This window comes from Lissotriton helveticus, chromosome 1_1 (assembly GCF_964261635.1).
Source record: "Lissotriton helveticus chromosome 1_1, aLisHel1.1, whole genome shotgun sequence".
Taxonomy (NCBI): domain Eukaryota; kingdom Metazoa; phylum Chordata; class Amphibia; order Caudata; family Salamandridae; genus Lissotriton; species Lissotriton helveticus.
The window spans coordinates 574,244,455-574,263,299 of NC_136057.1; the positions used below are offsets into that span (position 1 = coordinate 574,244,455).

The 18,845-nt window shown below is 45.5% G+C and overlaps 1 protein-coding gene across 3 annotated transcripts in view; it reads left to right on the forward strand.

Moving 5' to 3' along the window:
• PYROXD1 (pyridine nucleotide-disulphide oxidoreductase domain 1) overlaps window positions 1–18,845 on the forward strand; it is a 328,561-nt gene that overhangs the window by 227,560 nt on the left and 82,156 nt on the right. For all 3 annotated transcript variants that reach the window (XM_078674061.1, XM_078674062.1, XM_078674063.1), the window contains exon 9: window positions 9,567–9,679. In XM_078674061.1, the coding sequence (XP_078530187.1) occupies window positions 9,567–9,679 (113 nt within the window). The remainder of the gene's footprint in view (window positions 1–9,566; window positions 9,680–18,845) is intronic.

An 18,845-nucleotide genomic window follows, 5' to 3' on the forward strand; every position in this document is an offset into this window, starting at 1 on the left:
TCGTCTCCCCACTAACGTCAGATGCAGACACTTAAACTGATCCAACTGCTGCTTAACCCCTGAAACCATATAGCTCCAATTGACCTCAACTAATTCTTGTTCATATTTTAGATTAACAGCTGGAATGATACCCACCTTTATACTTTCCTACTACATTTAACTAAATGTTACCTTTTTTCACATTATGGTTGATTGGTTATGAATGGCATTTTTTACTGTGCCTCTGATAAATTACTAAGAGCCAATCCCCGTTCATATTTTTAAATTAACAGCTGGAATGATATCCACCTTTATACTTTCCTATATGACGAACGTAGATGATGCAACTGTCTATATTTTGGTATGCCTCAATACTAGTTCTAATAGTTCTTTATTCTACTTTTTCTTTCTCTTTTGTATTTTTCATTTGTTTAACACAATGTCAATTATGTACTCTGTGCTTTTAGGCCCATTTGACAAACACAAATGACGCAATTGTTTCAACTGTGGTATGTCTGAATACAACTACTTGCCATCTATGCACCTCATGTTGATTGAATCTTCCCTTATGGAACACGCAAATAACTGTACATTGATCTATTGTAATTCGCTAGCTCACTGTGTTCACCTATTGTTGAATCAATATGCGCTCATATTTCTCCTTTCTCCCCTTTTCCTGTTCCTTTGTCTTTTTTCCTTCTTCATTCCTCCATCCCTATCCCCCATCTTAGCGCTTTCCTCATCATTTTCCAAAATTTCCCCTACTCCATTTTCCCTGCATTCCTCTACTGTGCCCTCTACTTTTTCCATTCCTTTTCCCCATTCCCCCTTGTTTTCTCCTTTGGTCATTTTATCCCTTTGCCAAACGTCATCAAATTCTATGCCTTTTCACGATTCCATCAGCCTTGAAAAAGCCCACGGCATATAGGCCACCAGGGCGAAACACGTGTTGGCTATCCTTTATCCACGATGTAACATGATATAAAAACTACGCACGTAAAACTTTCAAGGAACGTCTGCATTTAATTTTCGGAGTACTGCTGACAAATTGTGAGGGCTCAATCCTCTACTTTTCCTATATACTTACCCTTGCAATGGCTCTTGGGTGAAGCCTTTCGTGAGGAATGTGTCGCAACACAATTGGACCCTGACAATTGTAGCACCGAGGCCCAGAAATTTCCACCCAAACATTTATCCACAACAGATCAAGGTTAGAAGATAGAGACTGAGGCAGTGAGAGTGTTGAAAGTGGGGCTCACCGGAGGAAGGCGTGAGCGGTGGCCTCCTTGGCAAAATTTTCAGCACCTCCACTTCTTTTTTAAAAAAAAAAGAATTTTTATGCAAATTAAGCACTGATGTATTGCATTGCCCTCACTCATCAGGAGGCAGAACACCTTTGGGCGGAGCCAAAGCCCTCTCTGTGGCCCTCGTTACAAATTGGATGGGTTAGTGGGAGTTTTTTACCACACGTAGTTAGTACTACTACTCCAGGGTGAGTGATTAACCTAGTGTGGAAGTTGCTTCCTATTCCCAGTTTTCAGGAAAATAAGGCTTAATATACAGAATTACTTCATAAGACACTGAATACCTCATATTTTGCCATTTTCCATGCCTTTTACCCTGTTGAATTGTAGCAGGTTTGACCTGGCAGAGTGCATCAAGGGGAAACTCTGAAGGCGTCAAAATGATCACACATCTCCCAATTCTGAGCTCTTAACTTATTTATTTATTTATTAACAGTTTTATATAGCGCGTCCGTGACCCATGGGTATCAGAGCGCTTAACATCATGTGGTATAGATTACAAATGCAGTGTACAAAGAGCCGTAAAACGTGCTGACTTAGTAATGGCGATTTAGACATAGTAATTATAGGTTAATATCTTGAGAAGCAACATGTAAGGTATTGAGTTAAGACCTGAGTTAATAAAGTTCTGAGGTAGAGTTTTTTTGAGGTTAAGTCAGATCCTATGGTCATAAAATCCATGACAAGTCTTCGGTTTCGATTATCTTGTTTATGGGAGGAGCTTGTAATGGGGGCTGTAAAATGTATTTATTAAAGAATTATTAACAGTAGGTTTTGCTCTTACAGATGGCTTCGCTGTCAAGCGGGAACTAATAAGAGGAAAACCACAAACTGTTGCCTGTCCAGATCTTTGCCACTGTGCAGACAGTCCCTTTACAAAGACTTGATTTTTGAAGCCAGCTGCTCTCCAGCGCATACACTGACTTTGCGCGAAAAGAAAATCTTTTTTGAAGAAATATGAAAAACACGGTTCCCACAGGAGCAGGGTCAGGACTGATTTGCATAGAGTTGGGTCCAAACTGAGGTGCCATGGTGTGCAAAATTACGATGGACTGAAATACAGGCACGATTAATTAATTACCAGTGGCTGACATTAATTCAAGAATTCATCCGTCACTTTTTTGTGTACTTTTCCTTGAGGGGGGTTTGAACTAAAGATTTATGCCAACCAGAAAGATGGAGCTCTGAAACTTTAGCATTAGAAGACTGTCAGCGTCTATAATTTTGTATAGAAACGCAAGAGCGCCCTCTGCAGGTCCATTGACTGGAAGGAAATAGAGCGAACCGTTGTGATTTTTAGGTTTCGCCCTGGGCGTTGGCAACTGCGTAGCAGTTGCTCCGCCCACGGCGAAATCTCATGATTCTACATAGGGGCTTTGGTTCCGCCTCAGTCTCCCATTGGCTAGCTCCATAAATGGAGGCTAGCCATTGGGAGACAGAGGCTGTCAATCACGCTTTCCTGTGAAAACGCGATTCGGGGGCGTTTCTCGGGCTTTTTTAAGTCCCGCCCCTTTGTCCTGGGCCGCGCTGTCATTGGCTGCCGGCCCGGGACACCCCCGTGATGTCATTCCCTGGGCCGCGCTGTGATTGGCTGGCCGGCCCGGGACCTGACTTGTTTTTTTTTTAATTTAAATAAAACAAGCGACTCTCTCGGCAGCCAAGTGACAAATGATGGAAATCCTAGTCTCATCTTGGACGCATTAGGGAGGCCGTTGCCTCTCCCGGCAACTTCACGCCGCCCTCAGTATGAAAACAGAGCGATTGCAGTTGATCGCCGGTTATGATTGGCAATTACACTCGCATAATTCAGGCTGTCCTCTCCTTTTCAGGGCCCTTTACTTGCCCAATTGGTGACATTCCTGAGAAAGCATCTGATAAAAATGTCATACATCATTCAGGCTTTGAAACTCTTAAGGGGGTAATCAGCTCCGCCGTGCTGAGCCGTATTCATCACCCCGTGCTGGCTCCGAGGGGTCATGGCTCTCATAATTTCCCTTTTTGATACTGTCCTTGCCTGATATGATTGGGGGGCGGGTGGAAGCGCTCAGTCAGTCGACGGGAGTGGGGGCGCCATCAGTCATACGCTCTGGTTGAACCGCCTTCCGGTGGGGCTCACTGCTGGCAGTAACTGAGCACTACCGCGCCTCATGCCGGGGTAGGCCGCTTCCAAGATAATTAGATTTGATGTCAACATTTCTTTATCACCTGCATCCTTTTGTGCATCTGTGTGTCAAGTTGTTGTTTCGGATTTATTAGCATCCTCCGAGCCTCTATCTATCTGTCAGGCTGCGCGGTGTTTGTGTTGACAGTTGTAAAGTTAATTACTGGTACTAATGAGCATCGGGCCTTGGGTGGACATGGCATTTTAGGCATTTAAAACTGAGGAGATTTCACCCTGGCTCTGCTTGCAGGAGATAAGCACTTCCATCTTCAGAGATTTATTGTGCTTTGATGGGCCACAGACCCAGGCATCATTAGCTGCTTAAGCAGATTCCCACTCCTTCATTTTGTGTGGATTGATTCAAAATGGCGGCTCCGCTGTCCCACGGGGACGTCCCCTGCAGTCCTAGGCTGAAGTGTGGGATGTCAGTTATTGCTTTATATTGGCTTCGGTGAGGGCAGGTTAGCAGTGTTTTTACAAGCAGGCCCTGTCAGGCCTAGACTACCCACACGTCTTATTTATATTTTTTAAGACAGCCCTTTGTCGCCCCTCAGCCCGGTGGCCATACTTTTAAGTGGCAAGAGCGCGCGGGCACTCCCCTGAAGGAAGCGGCCCCTTCTTTTGTCCCCGCTTCAAGCGCTGACATTAAGGAACGCTTAGCGATTTTAGACTAGGTTTCTTTTCCTTTGTTTATTCCCCGTTTAGCAAAGGTGACAGAATGTCAGGGCCAAACGATTTCCGCAGTCCTGTTTTTTTCCCCACTCCCATCACTACCCTCGCTCTCCAGGCGTGTCCCTGGAGGGCCCTTCCATTGTACAGTTATATTAATTCTGCTAACTTTCAGCCTTCATTGCTGACAACAGGCCTTTTGGCTTTCGCTGCCTATTACATTAAATTTCCCATCAAACCGTGTCAGCCTCCGAGGTCAGAGATTCGACCAGAAGCTTTCGATTTTTTTGTTGTTTGCCATCTGACTTCATGGGCAGGTGTTTTCTAAATTGCTTTCTATAGTGGCGGTAACCCGTCCAATATTAGTTAAAAGGAAACTAAATCAGCTATATGATCATTTATCAAGACAGGAGCAGAAGGAGGGCCTCAAGCAGGCTGCTCGGTACACAACCACAGTTTTAGAGAGCTGAGATCAGAAAATAAGGTAACAAATGCTGTGCAGTTTGACACAGTGTTACCTAAACAGTTACCTGCGTTTTTAGTCCTCTGTGTTGCTTCCTGTGGTCTTGACAATTTTCTACTGTGTGTGTGTGTGTGTGTGACTGCTCCTGGGTGTGTGTGTGTGTGACTGCTCCTGGGTGTGTGTGTGTGTGTGTGTGACTGCTCCTGGGTGTGTGTGACTGCTCCTGGGTGTGTGTGTGTGTGTGTGTGACTGCTCCTGGGTGTGTGTGTGTGTGTGACTTCTCCTGGGTGTGTGTGTATGTGACTGCTCCTGAGTGTGTGTGTGTGTATGTAACTGCTCCAGAGTGTGTGTGTGTGTGTGTGTGTGTATGTGACTGCTCCAGTGTGTGTATGTGTGTGACTGCTCCAGTGTGTGTGTGTGTGTGTGTGACTGTTCCAGTGTGTGTGTGTGTGACTGCCCCAGTGTGTGTGTGTGTGTGTGACTGCCCCAGTGTGTGTGTGTGTGTGTGACTGCTCCAGTGTGTGTGTGTGTGTGTGTGACTGCTCCAGTGTGTGTGTGTGTGGGGGGGGGGGGGGCTCTGGGTGTGGCTGGCTCTGGGTGTGTGGGTCTGGGTGTGTGTGTGGTAGTAATTGCTGTCTACTGAGCTCGTCCGTAGGGTACAATAGTTCTCACATTTGCGAGATATTAAGCTATTGGCAATGTAAATGACAATGCCATTTATTTATCTGTTTTCAAAACCAACACATAAATACAAATTTTGTCATTTACAATGCCAATAGCTCTAACTTCTCCAAAGGCGAAACCGTTGCATTGTAAATGCTGAATGCGAGATTTTATGTCAGGCTTAAGAGAGAGTGAAATTTATTTGTTTCCTTGTGACTTGGGCAGTGTTATTTATTTGCAGTGAAAAAAATGTATAAGTTTCAAGAAACAGCACATTCTGATATTAATTACATCATTCATAATACACAGATCTCACGTTGCAGCATCTCAGGTGTGATTAATTCATTGAGTGTATGACTGGTAGACTTGCTGCTTTCATGGTGCAGCTCCGTCTGGTAGCTGCTGCTGTTCCTGCCGCTGCTGCTGACCCCTGGAGTTCGAGGCTCTCCTCCACCTGCAGGCTCTTGCCTGCGCCTCATCCCTGCTGGTCTAGTGGTAGAGCGTCACTGCTCTGCTGCTTGATTGCCCTTCTGTCTCTCTTTCTGCTTTTCTCACTCTTTATTTTTTCCTGCCTCTGTCTATTGTGCTTTTTCTTTCCTATCTTTTTTTCCTGCTTTTCCTCTTTTGTTGCCCCTGCGACCCCACCTATCCCTCCCACCTCTAGTGACCCTTCTTGTGTTTTCCTGCCTCCCAGCTGTCCAGCCACCCACAGCACTACTTAATGGCACACTGCACAGTGAAAGTGCAGTCCACTAAACCTTTGGTGGTCTTGCTCCTATCACGGCGAGCTCCGTCTAGTAGCTGCTGCTGTTCCCGCTGCTGCTGCTGACACCTGGTAAGGAGTCCGCGGCCCTCCAGTACCCCCTCTACCCACAGGCCCTTGCCTATGCCTCTTTCCTGGTGGTCTAGTGGTAGAGCGTCACTGCTCTGCTGCTTGACTGCCCTTCTGTCTCTCTCTCTCTCTCTCTGCTTTTCTTTCTTTATTTTTTCCTGCCTCTACCTTTTGTGCTTTTGCTTTTCTTTCCTTTTTTCCTGCTTTTCCTCCTTCGTCGCCCCTGCTGCTGAGATCCACCGTAGCCCCAGCCCCCTCCAGTGACCCTTCCCGCATTTTCCTGCCTCCATCTGTCCAGCCCCTGCAGCCCTACTTAATGGTGGCTGCTGTGCGACTGCTCTGCAGGCGCACCGAAGGCAAACCCATCTACGCCCATCCGCGCCTGGACTGTGCCCAGCACCATGGACCCTCAACTCAAGACGCCACACCTTCACACACGCCAGCTCCTCTCACCACTCAGCTGACCAACAGCGCACCTGATCGGTTCAACTGCATCCTCCTCAACGTGCTATCCCTTCACAAACACGCCACAGAAATCTGGGGCCGCCTTGACACTGCTTCTCCCAACATCACCTGCTTCATGGAAACCTGAACCAACCCCATTTCTGGACCGGACATCGCCATCACTATTCCCGAGACCTACAAAATCACCCACGAGGACCGTGCCGACCGACCAGGAGGAGGCATCCCCATTGTCCACAAGAACACCCTTCCACAAGAACATCCTTCCAAGACCAAATAAACTCAAACCCACACAAAAGCAAAGAACTCTTCGCCATCGTCAAGGAGTTTGCCAGACCCAACCGCGAGACTACAGACATCCCACCCTCCAAAGACCTCTGCAACAAACTTGGCACCTTCTTCCACCAGAAGGTCAGGCAGATCTACGACAGCTTTGACACCGAAGAGCCTGCCACTACGCCCACCAGCACCGCATGCAACCACGCACTCCCTAACAGATCGTGCTCAACTGGACTCTACTTACCACAGATGACACACTCAAGACCATGAAGAGCATCCATTCAGGTGCCCCATCAGATCTTCGCCCGTACCACATTTTCCACAGAGCAGCCGCCTCCATTGCCCCTCAGCTTCGCCGCACCATCAACTGCTCCATCGAAACCGCCACCTTCCTCGATGACTGGAAACTCTCCGTGATCACTCCCTGCTGAAGAAACCGTCCACCTACCCTACAGATGTCAAGAACTTCAAACCTATCTCCCTCCTCCCCTGTCCAGCCATGGTCATCGAGAAGCCCATCAAACGCCCAACTCTCCGAGTTCATCGAAGAGAACCTGTCCTGGACACTTCCCAATCCAGTTTCCCAAGCAACCCCAGCACCAAAATCGGACTCATCGCTGCCACGACAACATCTGCTCCCTGGTCAACCGGGGTTTAACCACAGCCCTCATGCTACTGGACCTCTTGGCTGCCTTCGACACCGTCTCCCACCGCACCCTAATCACAAGACTCCATGACACTGGCTTCCGCGAGTGCCCCAGTGCTCTTCCCTGAGCCCCATCCTCTTCAACATCTACCTGGCTCATCTTGCAGCCATTGTCAGAAGCCACAGACTCAACATTGTCTCCTATGCCGACGATACCCAGCTGATCATCTCCCTCACCAACGAACCCACAGCCGCCAGAATCAACTTTCACAACGGAATGAAGGCAGTTGCTACCTGGTTGCAAGACAGCTGCCTCAAGTTCAACTCGGACAAAACCGAAGTACTCATCCAGGGACCCACCCTCTCAGCCTGGGACGACTCCTGGTGGCCCACTGCACTAGACACCCCTCTGACCCCTACGGACTATGCACGCAACCTTGGCATTCTACTGGACTTCTTGTTCTCAATGAACCGTCAAATCTATGCAGTATCCTCTTCCTGCTTCCACACGCTCCGCCTGCTTCGAATGACATTCAGATGGCTCCCCACAGAATCCAGAAACACCTTCACCACACAGTCATCATCAGTAGACTGGACTATGGTAACGCACTCTACAACAGCGTCATCCCAAAACAGCTCAGGAAACTACAGAACATCCAAAACTTTGCAGCTGACTGGTCCTTGACATCCCCTGCCACAGCCACATGACACAACACCTCCAACAACTCCACTGGCTCCCTATCAACAAGAGAATGAATTTCAAGCTCCTCACACATGCTTCCAAGGCCCTCCATGACACGGGACCAGAATATCTGAACCACTGCCTCCCTTTCCACACACCTGCCAGACAACTCCGCCCTGCCGAGCTCGCCCTGTCCTCTGTCCCACGGATCCACAGGACCAGATAGGAGGAAGATCCTTCTCCTACCTCGCCTTGCCCCTCCACCTCAGGCAATCCGCGGCGTTGACCTAGTTCAGGAAGGACCTCAAGACCTGGCTCTTCCACTGAACCTCCAAACCCAGATGGATCAGCAGCAACCCCCCTCAGCACCTTGAGACGCTCATGGGTAAGTAGCCACACTTTACAAATCCCTGAATGAGTGGTTGATTGTGAACGGTGTGTTATCAAAAGAGACTAGCTTAAATATGACCAATATTGTTAGGACTCTGATTAGATTGGTCATGGGCACCTCGTTGGTGAGTTCATGAAGCCCTCACCCACCAACCTGGTTGGTGGCATGCTTCATCATCGGGCCCACCCAGTGACACCTAATGTGTCCCGGGTGTGCTGCGACGCCTGATTACAGTGGAGCTGGTATTTTACTGAGAGTGCAGTGTGAGGTGTAAAATGAAGTGTGAGTTAAAATGGCTTGGCGAGGGTCCCAGTACCCGAGGGTAAATTAAATTTTAATAACTGGGCCCCTGTCAGCGGTTAAAATAAGGCTTGGGGATGTTTAAGGGAGGCGAGTAACTACCTCCTACATCCATCAGTTGGTCGACATATTTCAGCCAGTGCCTTAAACTAAATCTGGCTTTCCTCAGGACCTTTTTAAAATAGAGTGTAGTGCAGGTTAAAAAGGAGTGTAATCCAGGCTATATGTTACACTCATTAAGGTGTTTGTCTAAGTCTGAGAGGGGGATTCCCTTCTCATATATGCGCTTAGATTTTGCAGCCAATGCTTCCAGGAGTGAAGCGGTAAGGGGTTGACCAGCTTTTCTGGTCAGAGCCTGCCTTGTCCCTGTCAACTAATGCCCCCGCAAGAGCCTGATTGTATAACCTCGGGACACTTTCATTGAGGCTACATGACATAGCAGCAGAACTAAGCTTTACTTATTTTTCGGATGGATAACGAAATAAATATGAGAAACTGAGCTGATGATGCACTTGAGTTTATGATTTATGTTTTTATATTTAATTGAGATGACCTTCTTGTAATTGGATGCTATATGGATGACATGGCCGACACCTGTTCTGGTGTTTTGCTATAGAGCATAAAACTACAATTATGTTTTGTTTCATGTAACAAAAGTTTTTCCTTCCACTTAAAGCTGATCCCTGCATTATTTAACTTGCCCATTCAGACTGAAATCTAACCTTTCCCCCCCAGAGTCGTGGCCGGTGTACATCGAGTTGACCAATGGAAAGATCTATGGCTGTGATTTTATTGTCAGTGCAACTGGAGTTGTGCCAAATGTTGAGCCTTTTCTCAGTGGTAATAATGTAAGTATGCTTATTCTATCCCATTTCAGAACCCATTTTGGTGAATGAAGCTCTAAATAACTAAAAGAACTCCGAAGATGTCATAACACATTTCCTGCAAACTAACATAAAATGAAATGACTCGTTCTTGTAAAAACCAATTTGTACATGAATTAAGGGATAAGATAAGGGTATCAATGAAGAACAAGGTTAAACAGGTAGTGACAAAACTCAATAGGTCTGTTGAAAATGTGTTTTCAGTCATATCTTTGCTTCTGGGGGTTGTTTGTATGGAAGAATGGGTGAATGTGCGAATTAGCGAACGAATGGGTGAATGAAAGTATGGATGGATGAGTGAGTGACTGAATACATCCATTAATAAACCTGTGAATGGATTGACATATCCGTGCGATGATATTTGAATGGCGGAGACAGTGAATGGTTTGGAGATTACTTGAGTTGTATGGATAGATGAATGGGTAGATTGATGTGCGAGTTTGCAGATGGATGTATAGGAGCAATGTTTATGTAGTATGAGGTATGTGACTGACCATCAGAAGAGTAAATGCAATTAGTCTCTAGTTCATCGAACCATCAAATATTGTTTATACTTACCATACCATACTTATGTGTGCATGTAACAGGGGTTGTAAGCAAATTGATGCCCACAGTATTGGAAGATTTATGACCATAATGCTAGTGCCAACAGTGTGCCTGAGTTTGCTATCATGCAGTGGAATCGAGCATTATGATACGAATGGGACCTATAATACTAGCAATGAGCAAAGTTTTGCACGAATGTGCCAGCACCGGCATTAGTTAGAAGGGTGTTCCATCATGTCATGGATGCCCTAATTATACCAGGAATTTTCACCACTACACCAGCCTACAATATGGTGGAGTGGGCAATAGCATGACATGGATTGCCACACTATGATGAGAATGACCACCATTATGAATGAACGAATATTATGTCAATTTTAAGTGCTATCATACCATGGTATCCACAGTGCTCCATGAATTAGCACAGCTATGTATGTGTAGCTTAGCTTTTTTTTTTTTAAACATAAATGAATGTGTTATGGGCAGAAGAAACCTTAACTTACTCAATTTCTCCCAGTGGATTTTTTTTAATGAGGATTAATTTCCGCCTTCTATATAAACAGTCTCCACTGTGCAGGGTCATTGGTGATCCGCAGTGCCCCCATCTTCCATGCATCTAGTCCCCATTGTGCACCTTCTCTAACTGGGCGACAGCAGAGTAACTGCAAGGCCTGTTTTTTTGTTGCGTCTTCAGTCCATCCTCCTGTGCGTTGAAATCCTCCGCCCATCCAATTCTGTGGTGCATGTCCGTTAGCTTTGCATGGCTGCAGGATCTGGCCTTTCTGGATGGCACTACTCCTAAGTCCTAACATTGTCTTGACCAGCATACTCTGGGCTCAGAGCCTGTTCTCTGGTCAAATACTTTTCCAGCCTCTTTCCCACCAAACCCAGCTGCACTTGGCTCACATTGACTGCAGGACAACTCAAATCAGCCGCCCAGTGCCTCTGACTCTGGCCTAGAAGAAGGCCCTGTCCCACCAAAACTATCAACAAATGCTGATGACTCTAGGCTTAGAGCTTGGCTTATGCCCAGGCCCTGTGCAAATCCTATCAGCTGTGCCCTCTACTCAACAGATGTGTTTGCAGTGCTCCGTGTACTGGGCATTTGCATTGTTCCACTGCCTTTTTTAATTTTTTGGTACGTTTTAGTCTCAGGAATAGTTAATCTGGTGATAATCCTTAAAACACAAATTTGCCTCAGATTTACAATGTGTGTGATTCGCTGAATTGGATTTGGGGATCCTCTGCACCTGCAAAACCAATACAGAACATCAGTTTGCATGACTACCAAATGCGCTGTTGCATTTGTGAATCCTGGCACTCAAAAGGTTCTTTTTCTTTTTGTGGGACGGTATCTCCCACATTGGGATTTAACTACATCTTCTCTTTGGTCTGGTTATATACTCCTGGCTCCCTTATGTGTGTTGTGACACATTTCCAGGACTCGGGCTTCACTGCCGCACATCATCTAATGGCACACTTCAAAAATGTTCATTTGCAGACAGCCAACCACATTGTGCCAACGAGTGGGCACTCTGAAAGTCCTTCTTGGTTCCTTCTTGATTGCAATGGAAACGGGCCACTTCTTCCAGTAGCCACCATGTCACCTGGTAGAGTAAAATAGAGGGGACCTGCTAAGAAGAAAAAGGCAGTAAAAATCCTCCTAAGTACTGTTGGTAATGTTTGATTGCAGCAGGTAGCAGTTGAAAAGCAAAGTACCAAGACAACCCTGAAATCAGGGTTCAGAAAGTTTTCTGTGTAAGGTCTTATAGAAGAGAGAATCCCAAAGTAATCCTGCATCTGTAATAAAATGTAAACCAGCATTTGCAATACAACCGGTCTTGCATTTGCAAAAGTTTGAGCTATTGGCATTGTAAATGACAATGACTTTCTTTTATGTGTTTTGAAAACCTATAAGCAGTGCATAAACACACACTTTGTACTTATAGTCCTTACATACGAGAAGCAAGGCTTTAATATTATTATTATACTGACTTTTATTGAGCGCACGGCTACCCCCAACGGGTGACAGAAAAAGAGGCACAGTTACTGCCAGCCTTGCTTCTCGTAAGCAATGACTATAATTACAAAGTGTGTGTTTACCCACCGCTTGCAGGTTTTTAACACACATAAATAAAAGGCATTATCATTTACAATGCCAATATCGAGACCTATTGCATTGAAAATTCTTTTTTAATACTTTTTACAGGAGAGGGACTCAGTCCCAGAGTCCTAGAATGGCTGTCACCCGTTTTCTGGGGTCCTGTGCATGGCGTGTTTCCGTACTATCCCAATTGCATGTTGCCAACCCCCTCTTCCAATCGCATTCTGGTTGTTGTATTCCAGTCTCAATCAATCGACACACCATACTGAAGTGTACAGCACCTCATGTCAAAGATACTCTTGGTACAATAAAAATGATCTTTGTAAAGCACTCTCTGCAGCAAGGACTGCCTTGTCTTAAAAAAAATTAGAGAAATTAATGAAAATTAAAGATATGACATGGAGTCAAAACGTTAATGTTTAAATATCAACTCTACAATTTCACTTACCAACATATTGCCAAGGTAATTAGATGTTGAGTTAGAACAGTCAATTATTTTTTCCTATATATGCTCACCTTGAGCACTATACTGGGAAGGTAGCAGTCAGCACTCTAGCTTTTCAGTATGCGCCTAGGACTGGGTTCTTTGTAAACAAGAAGATTGCACATCAATGTTATTCAATTGTATAGGAAATTAAAACATCCATGTTCTTCTTCTTGCATTGAATAAACGTGAGTGAGTGCTGCTACAAGTTTTAAGATTTATTGAGTACCTGTGAGTGTGAAATTTTTAACTATGTGTTATTTTCTGTGCAACAGTGTCTGCAAAACTGCATTTTCCTTGTGCTCTTTATTGTTCAGGATTTTTACTGGGTGGGTATAAGCAAGAGGAGCTTATTGTTCTCCATCATTTTCCTATTCCTTGAGCGTAATCTTTGGAAAATATTGGTTAGCGCTGCAGATTTTCGCTCTATGTCTCCGAGACCTGAGTGCTCTATAAACAAGCATCAGTGCAGTGGGCACAGTAATGATGCGCTGAAAGCAAGCTTGTCTGTGCTCATCTGCGGCCCACGAGGACTAGGAGTTAGCCACTATTCTGGACTTTGTTAAATATCTAGTGGACCAACTTATGTTACTGCAAGGTATGAGTAGATTGATATATTCTATATATGTACCCCAATATAAGCTCGGGTAACATCCCAACCTTTCAACTATATTCATCCCAACATTACATACATAACGGGCTGTTGGGACTGACCCTTTACCTAGTTACGGTACTGCTTATTGAACGTGGAGTTTTCCCTGAACAATAGCCTCATACATTATGCATGAGGCTCCTTGGATTCTTGAAAACTCAGCAGCACTACCATCTCCTGCATAATAACTATGTACAAGGTTCATTCCCAATGTCATCCTAAGTCCGACAGTGGCACAGCAAGGTGTAACCCCTGGGGATAACTTTGGGTATATAAACATCACATCTTACTGAGATAGAGAGAGGAGATCACGACTTCCATGCCGACACACTGACGTGAGAAGCTAAGATTCCTGCATGCAGATACTCCAGCTCGCAGTGGTCTAACATCCCTTGCGGGGTGTCCAGAACGAGACCAAGACAGGGTCCCACAGTCTCTCACTTCAGGTAATGGGGTTGACTTTATCCTTGAGGGATTCTCGGATTAACACCTACACACATGCTAGGTACACGTAGGTACATCTAGTTAGGATTGCATCGTAGGAGTACGCATTTTATTGTCATGTATTTTATATACTCGTTTTATTCATGATTGTTAGAATTGGGGGTCTCTAGTTGGCAGAGGTAAGTACCACTGTCCAAATAGGGACCCTTGCTTCTAGTCAGGATAAGGAGGAAACACTCTTCAGATAACCCCTGCTCACCCACTTGGTAGCTTGGCATGAGCAGTCAGGCTTATCGAAGGCAATGTGCAAAGTATTTGTACCAACACTCACAGTAACACAGTGAAAATACCACAAACTAACTCCACAACAGTTTAGAAAAATAAAGGTATTTAATCTAAACTACAAAACCAAAACGACAAAAATCCGACATACACAGTTCAAGAATATGGTTTCAAAAGAGTTCTTAAGGTTGCGTTAAAAATAATCCACAGTTGCGTCACGTTTTAGCCAACAGTACCTTTAGATGCGACAAAAGTTCCAAGTGAAAGCTGTAGCGTTGAAAAGCAAGCGATGCGTCACTCCTGAGACCCTGGGGAGGCGATGCGACAACCCCGCTGGACGCAGCGGGCGTGTTGCGGTGACTCCGGTCTGTATGGGGAGGGATGCAATACCTTGTGTGGATTTCAGTGCACAGGTTTCCGTGGAAGCGGCTTTCAAAAGGTACGCTGTGACGATCTTTGGGGCGGCGAAGATCTCCGGTGTGGCGACGATGCGCGGCTCAGCGTCGATCTTCTCCTCTCGTGGCCCCTCGATGCGATGGCTCTGCGATGACTCTCGCAGCGACATGATGCGGTCCGCAAGCAAGCGTTGCGATGATCTCACCCAGTGACGACAGGCTCTGCGACGATACTCACAGCGATGGTAATCTTCCCGCACCGGTCTGGTGCGTCCCGCAAGCTTAGGATGCGATGACCCTGGCAGCGGCAACAGGCGCTGCAACGATCTCAGCCTTCACGGCGGTGGGAATTTCCTCGCACTGACGGGGATGCGCTCCGCTAGCGAGCGATGCGTTGAAACTTGCAGAAAGTCTTTAAGATCTTGGTTTCCAGCTTCCCAACACAGGTACAACTTACAGAGGCACCACAACTGGCCCAAGCACTCTAGGAAGGACAGAACTCTCTCAGCAGAGTTCAGGAAAGCTGGGGGTGAAGTCCTTTTGTTCCTGGGACTTCTTAACAGGGAGCCAGCTCTTCTTCAGGCACTTGGAGATACCTTCAAGCAAAGGGACACAGCCTAAAGCAAAGCCCTCCCCCATTCCTTGGCAGCAAAGCAACTGCAGGTCAGTCTAGCAAAGCAACAGCAGGGCAGTCTTCCTTCTTCAGTCTTCCAGTTTTCTCCTTGGCAGAGGTTTCTTCTTGATTCCAGGATGGTCTAATTTTCTGTAGTCAGGGGTCCTGTACTTATACCCCTAAAAGTCTTTGTTCCCTCTGTGCAGGAGGGCTCTGAGCCCGGTCTGAACCAGTTCTGGGTGTTCCTTGAGCACTTTGTTTTCCTGGCCTCTCCTTTCCTTTCAGAGAGAGGGACAGGGTCGTCAGCCGGCCAGCAGGAGGTGGAGCCAGCATTATGGAAGGCAGGCACAGCCCTATTCAGGCCCAGGTGCTATCCCCTCCCACCACTCTAGATACAGATGGAGCTATTCAGCCCGGGGATGGTCCACTCATCCTCTGGGAGCCACCCAGCCCCTGTTACTCACAAACCAGACAGTCAATTCACAAACAGCCAAGGCGCACAGAAAGGTCAGACAAGAGAACAGCTACTTTCTAAAAGTGTTGTTCTCAAACACAGGATTTAAAAACCACCTTTCCTAAAATATGTGTTATTAAATTCTGAGTTCAGGGATAACATACTTTTATGTCCTACCTTGCTCCTATAGGAAGATATGCTGGTACCCACTGCAGCCAGCATTCCCCATGATAGCCTATGGGCAAGGTAGCCTTACAATAGTGAAAAACGAAAATGGCTGTCATTCACTACCAGAGCATGTCACCTGCACTAGTACATGCTCTACCTTTCACATACACAGCACCCTGCCCAAGCTGGCACCTTGGGCCTTCCATAGGGGTGACCAATGTGTACAGAAAGGGAAGTGTTTGGCATGATCAGTGGGGACAATGACCCGGAGGACATGGCAGTTTACAGACTGCACACAGGCACTGCGGTGGCAGGCCTGAGACACCATTTTAGGGCGACTCATGTAGGTGGCACAGTGCTGCAGGCCCACTAGTAGCATTTGTATCACCAGCCCTGGCACACTCAGTGCACTTTACTAGGGACTTCTTGGGGATACAAATATGCCAATCATGGATAACCAATTACAGTAGCAATTTACAGAGAGCATATGCACTTTAGCACTGATCAGTAGTGGTAAAGTGCCCAGAGTCCTATTGCCAACAACCACAGGTCAGGAAAAACAAGGGAGGAAGAAGCAAAAAGTTTGGGGATAACCCTGCAAAAAGGGCCATTTCCAACAAAGATTGTAGCAAAATGGTAGAAACCTACCATCCTTTTACCTTCTTAGTGCTTCTCATCATTTATATCTGTTTCTGTATAGTGGTAGTTTCAGCACTCCTGTTTCACTGTAGAATGACAAATGTTTGATAAATTCTTATTGAAAAACGTCCATATCGTTTATTCTGTGTATCTCTCTGAGACTAAGTGAGCACGAGTGACTGAGCAAAAATGATTGCACTGTTTTCACAATTCTGAGGGATCAGGGTTGTCATGTTCGAGAGTTGCCAAGAACTACTCTTGCCTTGGTAAGAGGAGTTTCTAGTGGCACTCTGAGCTAGCTGATATACAGGCCAACATAACTGGTGGGTGTGTCTGGAATCAGTCTGGACACTAAGCCTGCAGTGTATGTTGTCTAAACGTGCAGATCCTTTATTGGTTTTATAGGAACCACACGACAAGATCGATTTTAGGAATAACTCAAAGTGCTGTGAAAGAACATGGTTTAGCGCATAGTCCACTGTCTGCTAGTCGCTATGCCCAAATTAAAGTTCATAGGTTTAGAAGAAGCGGCCGCCATTATTTCACGAGTGCTCTGTGGGGGCAGAAACTATTAAAGTGAAAGTGCACATAGTTTGCTCCATATGCAAGAAGTGTCCGCCATTGTCCGAGTGCTGTTCAGGTAAACTGCAAATACAAGAAGCGTCCGCCATTGTTTTGCGAGTGCTGTGTGGCGGCAGAAACTATTAAAGTGAAAGTGCACATAGTTCGCTCCATATACAAGAAGTGGCCGCCATTGTCCCACGAGTACTGTGTGGGAATACTGCAAATACAAGAAGCGGCCGCCATTGGCCCGCATTATTTATTACAGAGAATAGTGCTTCCTGACTTTAAAGCAGACCGTGTAACAACACAAGTAAAAAGTCCAGTTGTTATAGGAGGTTACAAATGCAGACAAGGGGGTGCCAAGGAGGGACTACTAAGCCTATTCACAAATAAAATGGAATGATTTTGCAAGGACAGTAACTGGAGCCAATTGAAAAGATGGGTAGAAAATGAGCAAAGCTTCTGTGCCATACCTCCAATACAGCATGCCTCGCAGAGCAGCGCAGACGCAGCCGAGTCTCGACCTAAAAACAAGGTGATTCTACGGTGCTTCATATTATTTTGAAAGGGCGACATCCCAGCATTCCTCAGAAGGCAGCATCCTCCGTCTAAAATCAGAAGCTGTACTTGCAGTTTATGCCAGGGAGTCAGTTTCTATATCTGATCGATGCTTTCTTACTAAAACCCATATTTGTGTACATTTATTTTTTCAATTGAAAACGACTTTTTTTTGCTCCAGAATCCAAGCAAAATGTCAGTAAAACGTAATACTTTGAGGGCATCGTCACTTTGAACATGACCCTGTCAAAGACTAACGATTCTCAAAAACATGCAACAATCAGAGACACGTTTTGAATTGTTTTTGTTTGGACTCATCATAGGTATGTTGTAGTCGGCATGCTTTATGATTAACAGAATACTAATGGTACTTTATTTCAATGGTATTACGGTGAGAAAAATTATGGAAATGTGCTTCCAAAACTTGGTCGCATCCCTTTTGGGATCTTTATTTTCTTTATTATCTTTCATGATTCAAACAAAATAAACAAAAACGTTTTATAAAAAAAACTGAGGAGAGTCCTGTTTTTAGGAAACAAAAGGTGTGCCCAAAAGGGATGCGACCAAGTTTTGGAAGCACATTACTGATGCATTAAATTCAACGTTTAAAAGAAAAGGACGGAAACGTTACCTAAGGAGCACCCTAACTCAATAAGTTTTCGTCGCGAAAATGTTTTCAAATAATATTGTATACAAACTCAGTAGGCTGTGCACTAACCGCCATAACCTATATTAAAAAAATTATGGAAACACATTTGTGTGGCGTACAAAGATAAGCATTTCCATTCACGGTTCCGCCCACCTCAATCTGCTTCAGTAGGAACTGAAGAAACAAATGCTTGTTCTAATAAATACCCAAATCAAAACCACAGTGGAACCCAGAGGGCCGAGTATTGCACTGTTGCTGTCACAGTAGCAGTAAAGCAGAGGAATTAAAAGGGGCGGAAAAGAAAGCTGGCTACTTGTCCCAGCTGAACGAACTCGGAGAACTGTTTGTGTTGGCAAAAACCTGAATATGGCCCGGTGCCCGAGATCAGTGACAGGCCCGAGACCACCAGCTCTCCTCTGTCCAGTCACCCTGACAAAGAGAACAAGCATTGGAAATGCAATAGGTCTCGCATTAGGAAAGTTTGAACTATTGGTCTTATAAATGACATTTATTTTATTTATGTGTTGTTTTTTAAATTAATAGCTTTGTCATTTACAATGCCAATAGTTATAACTTTT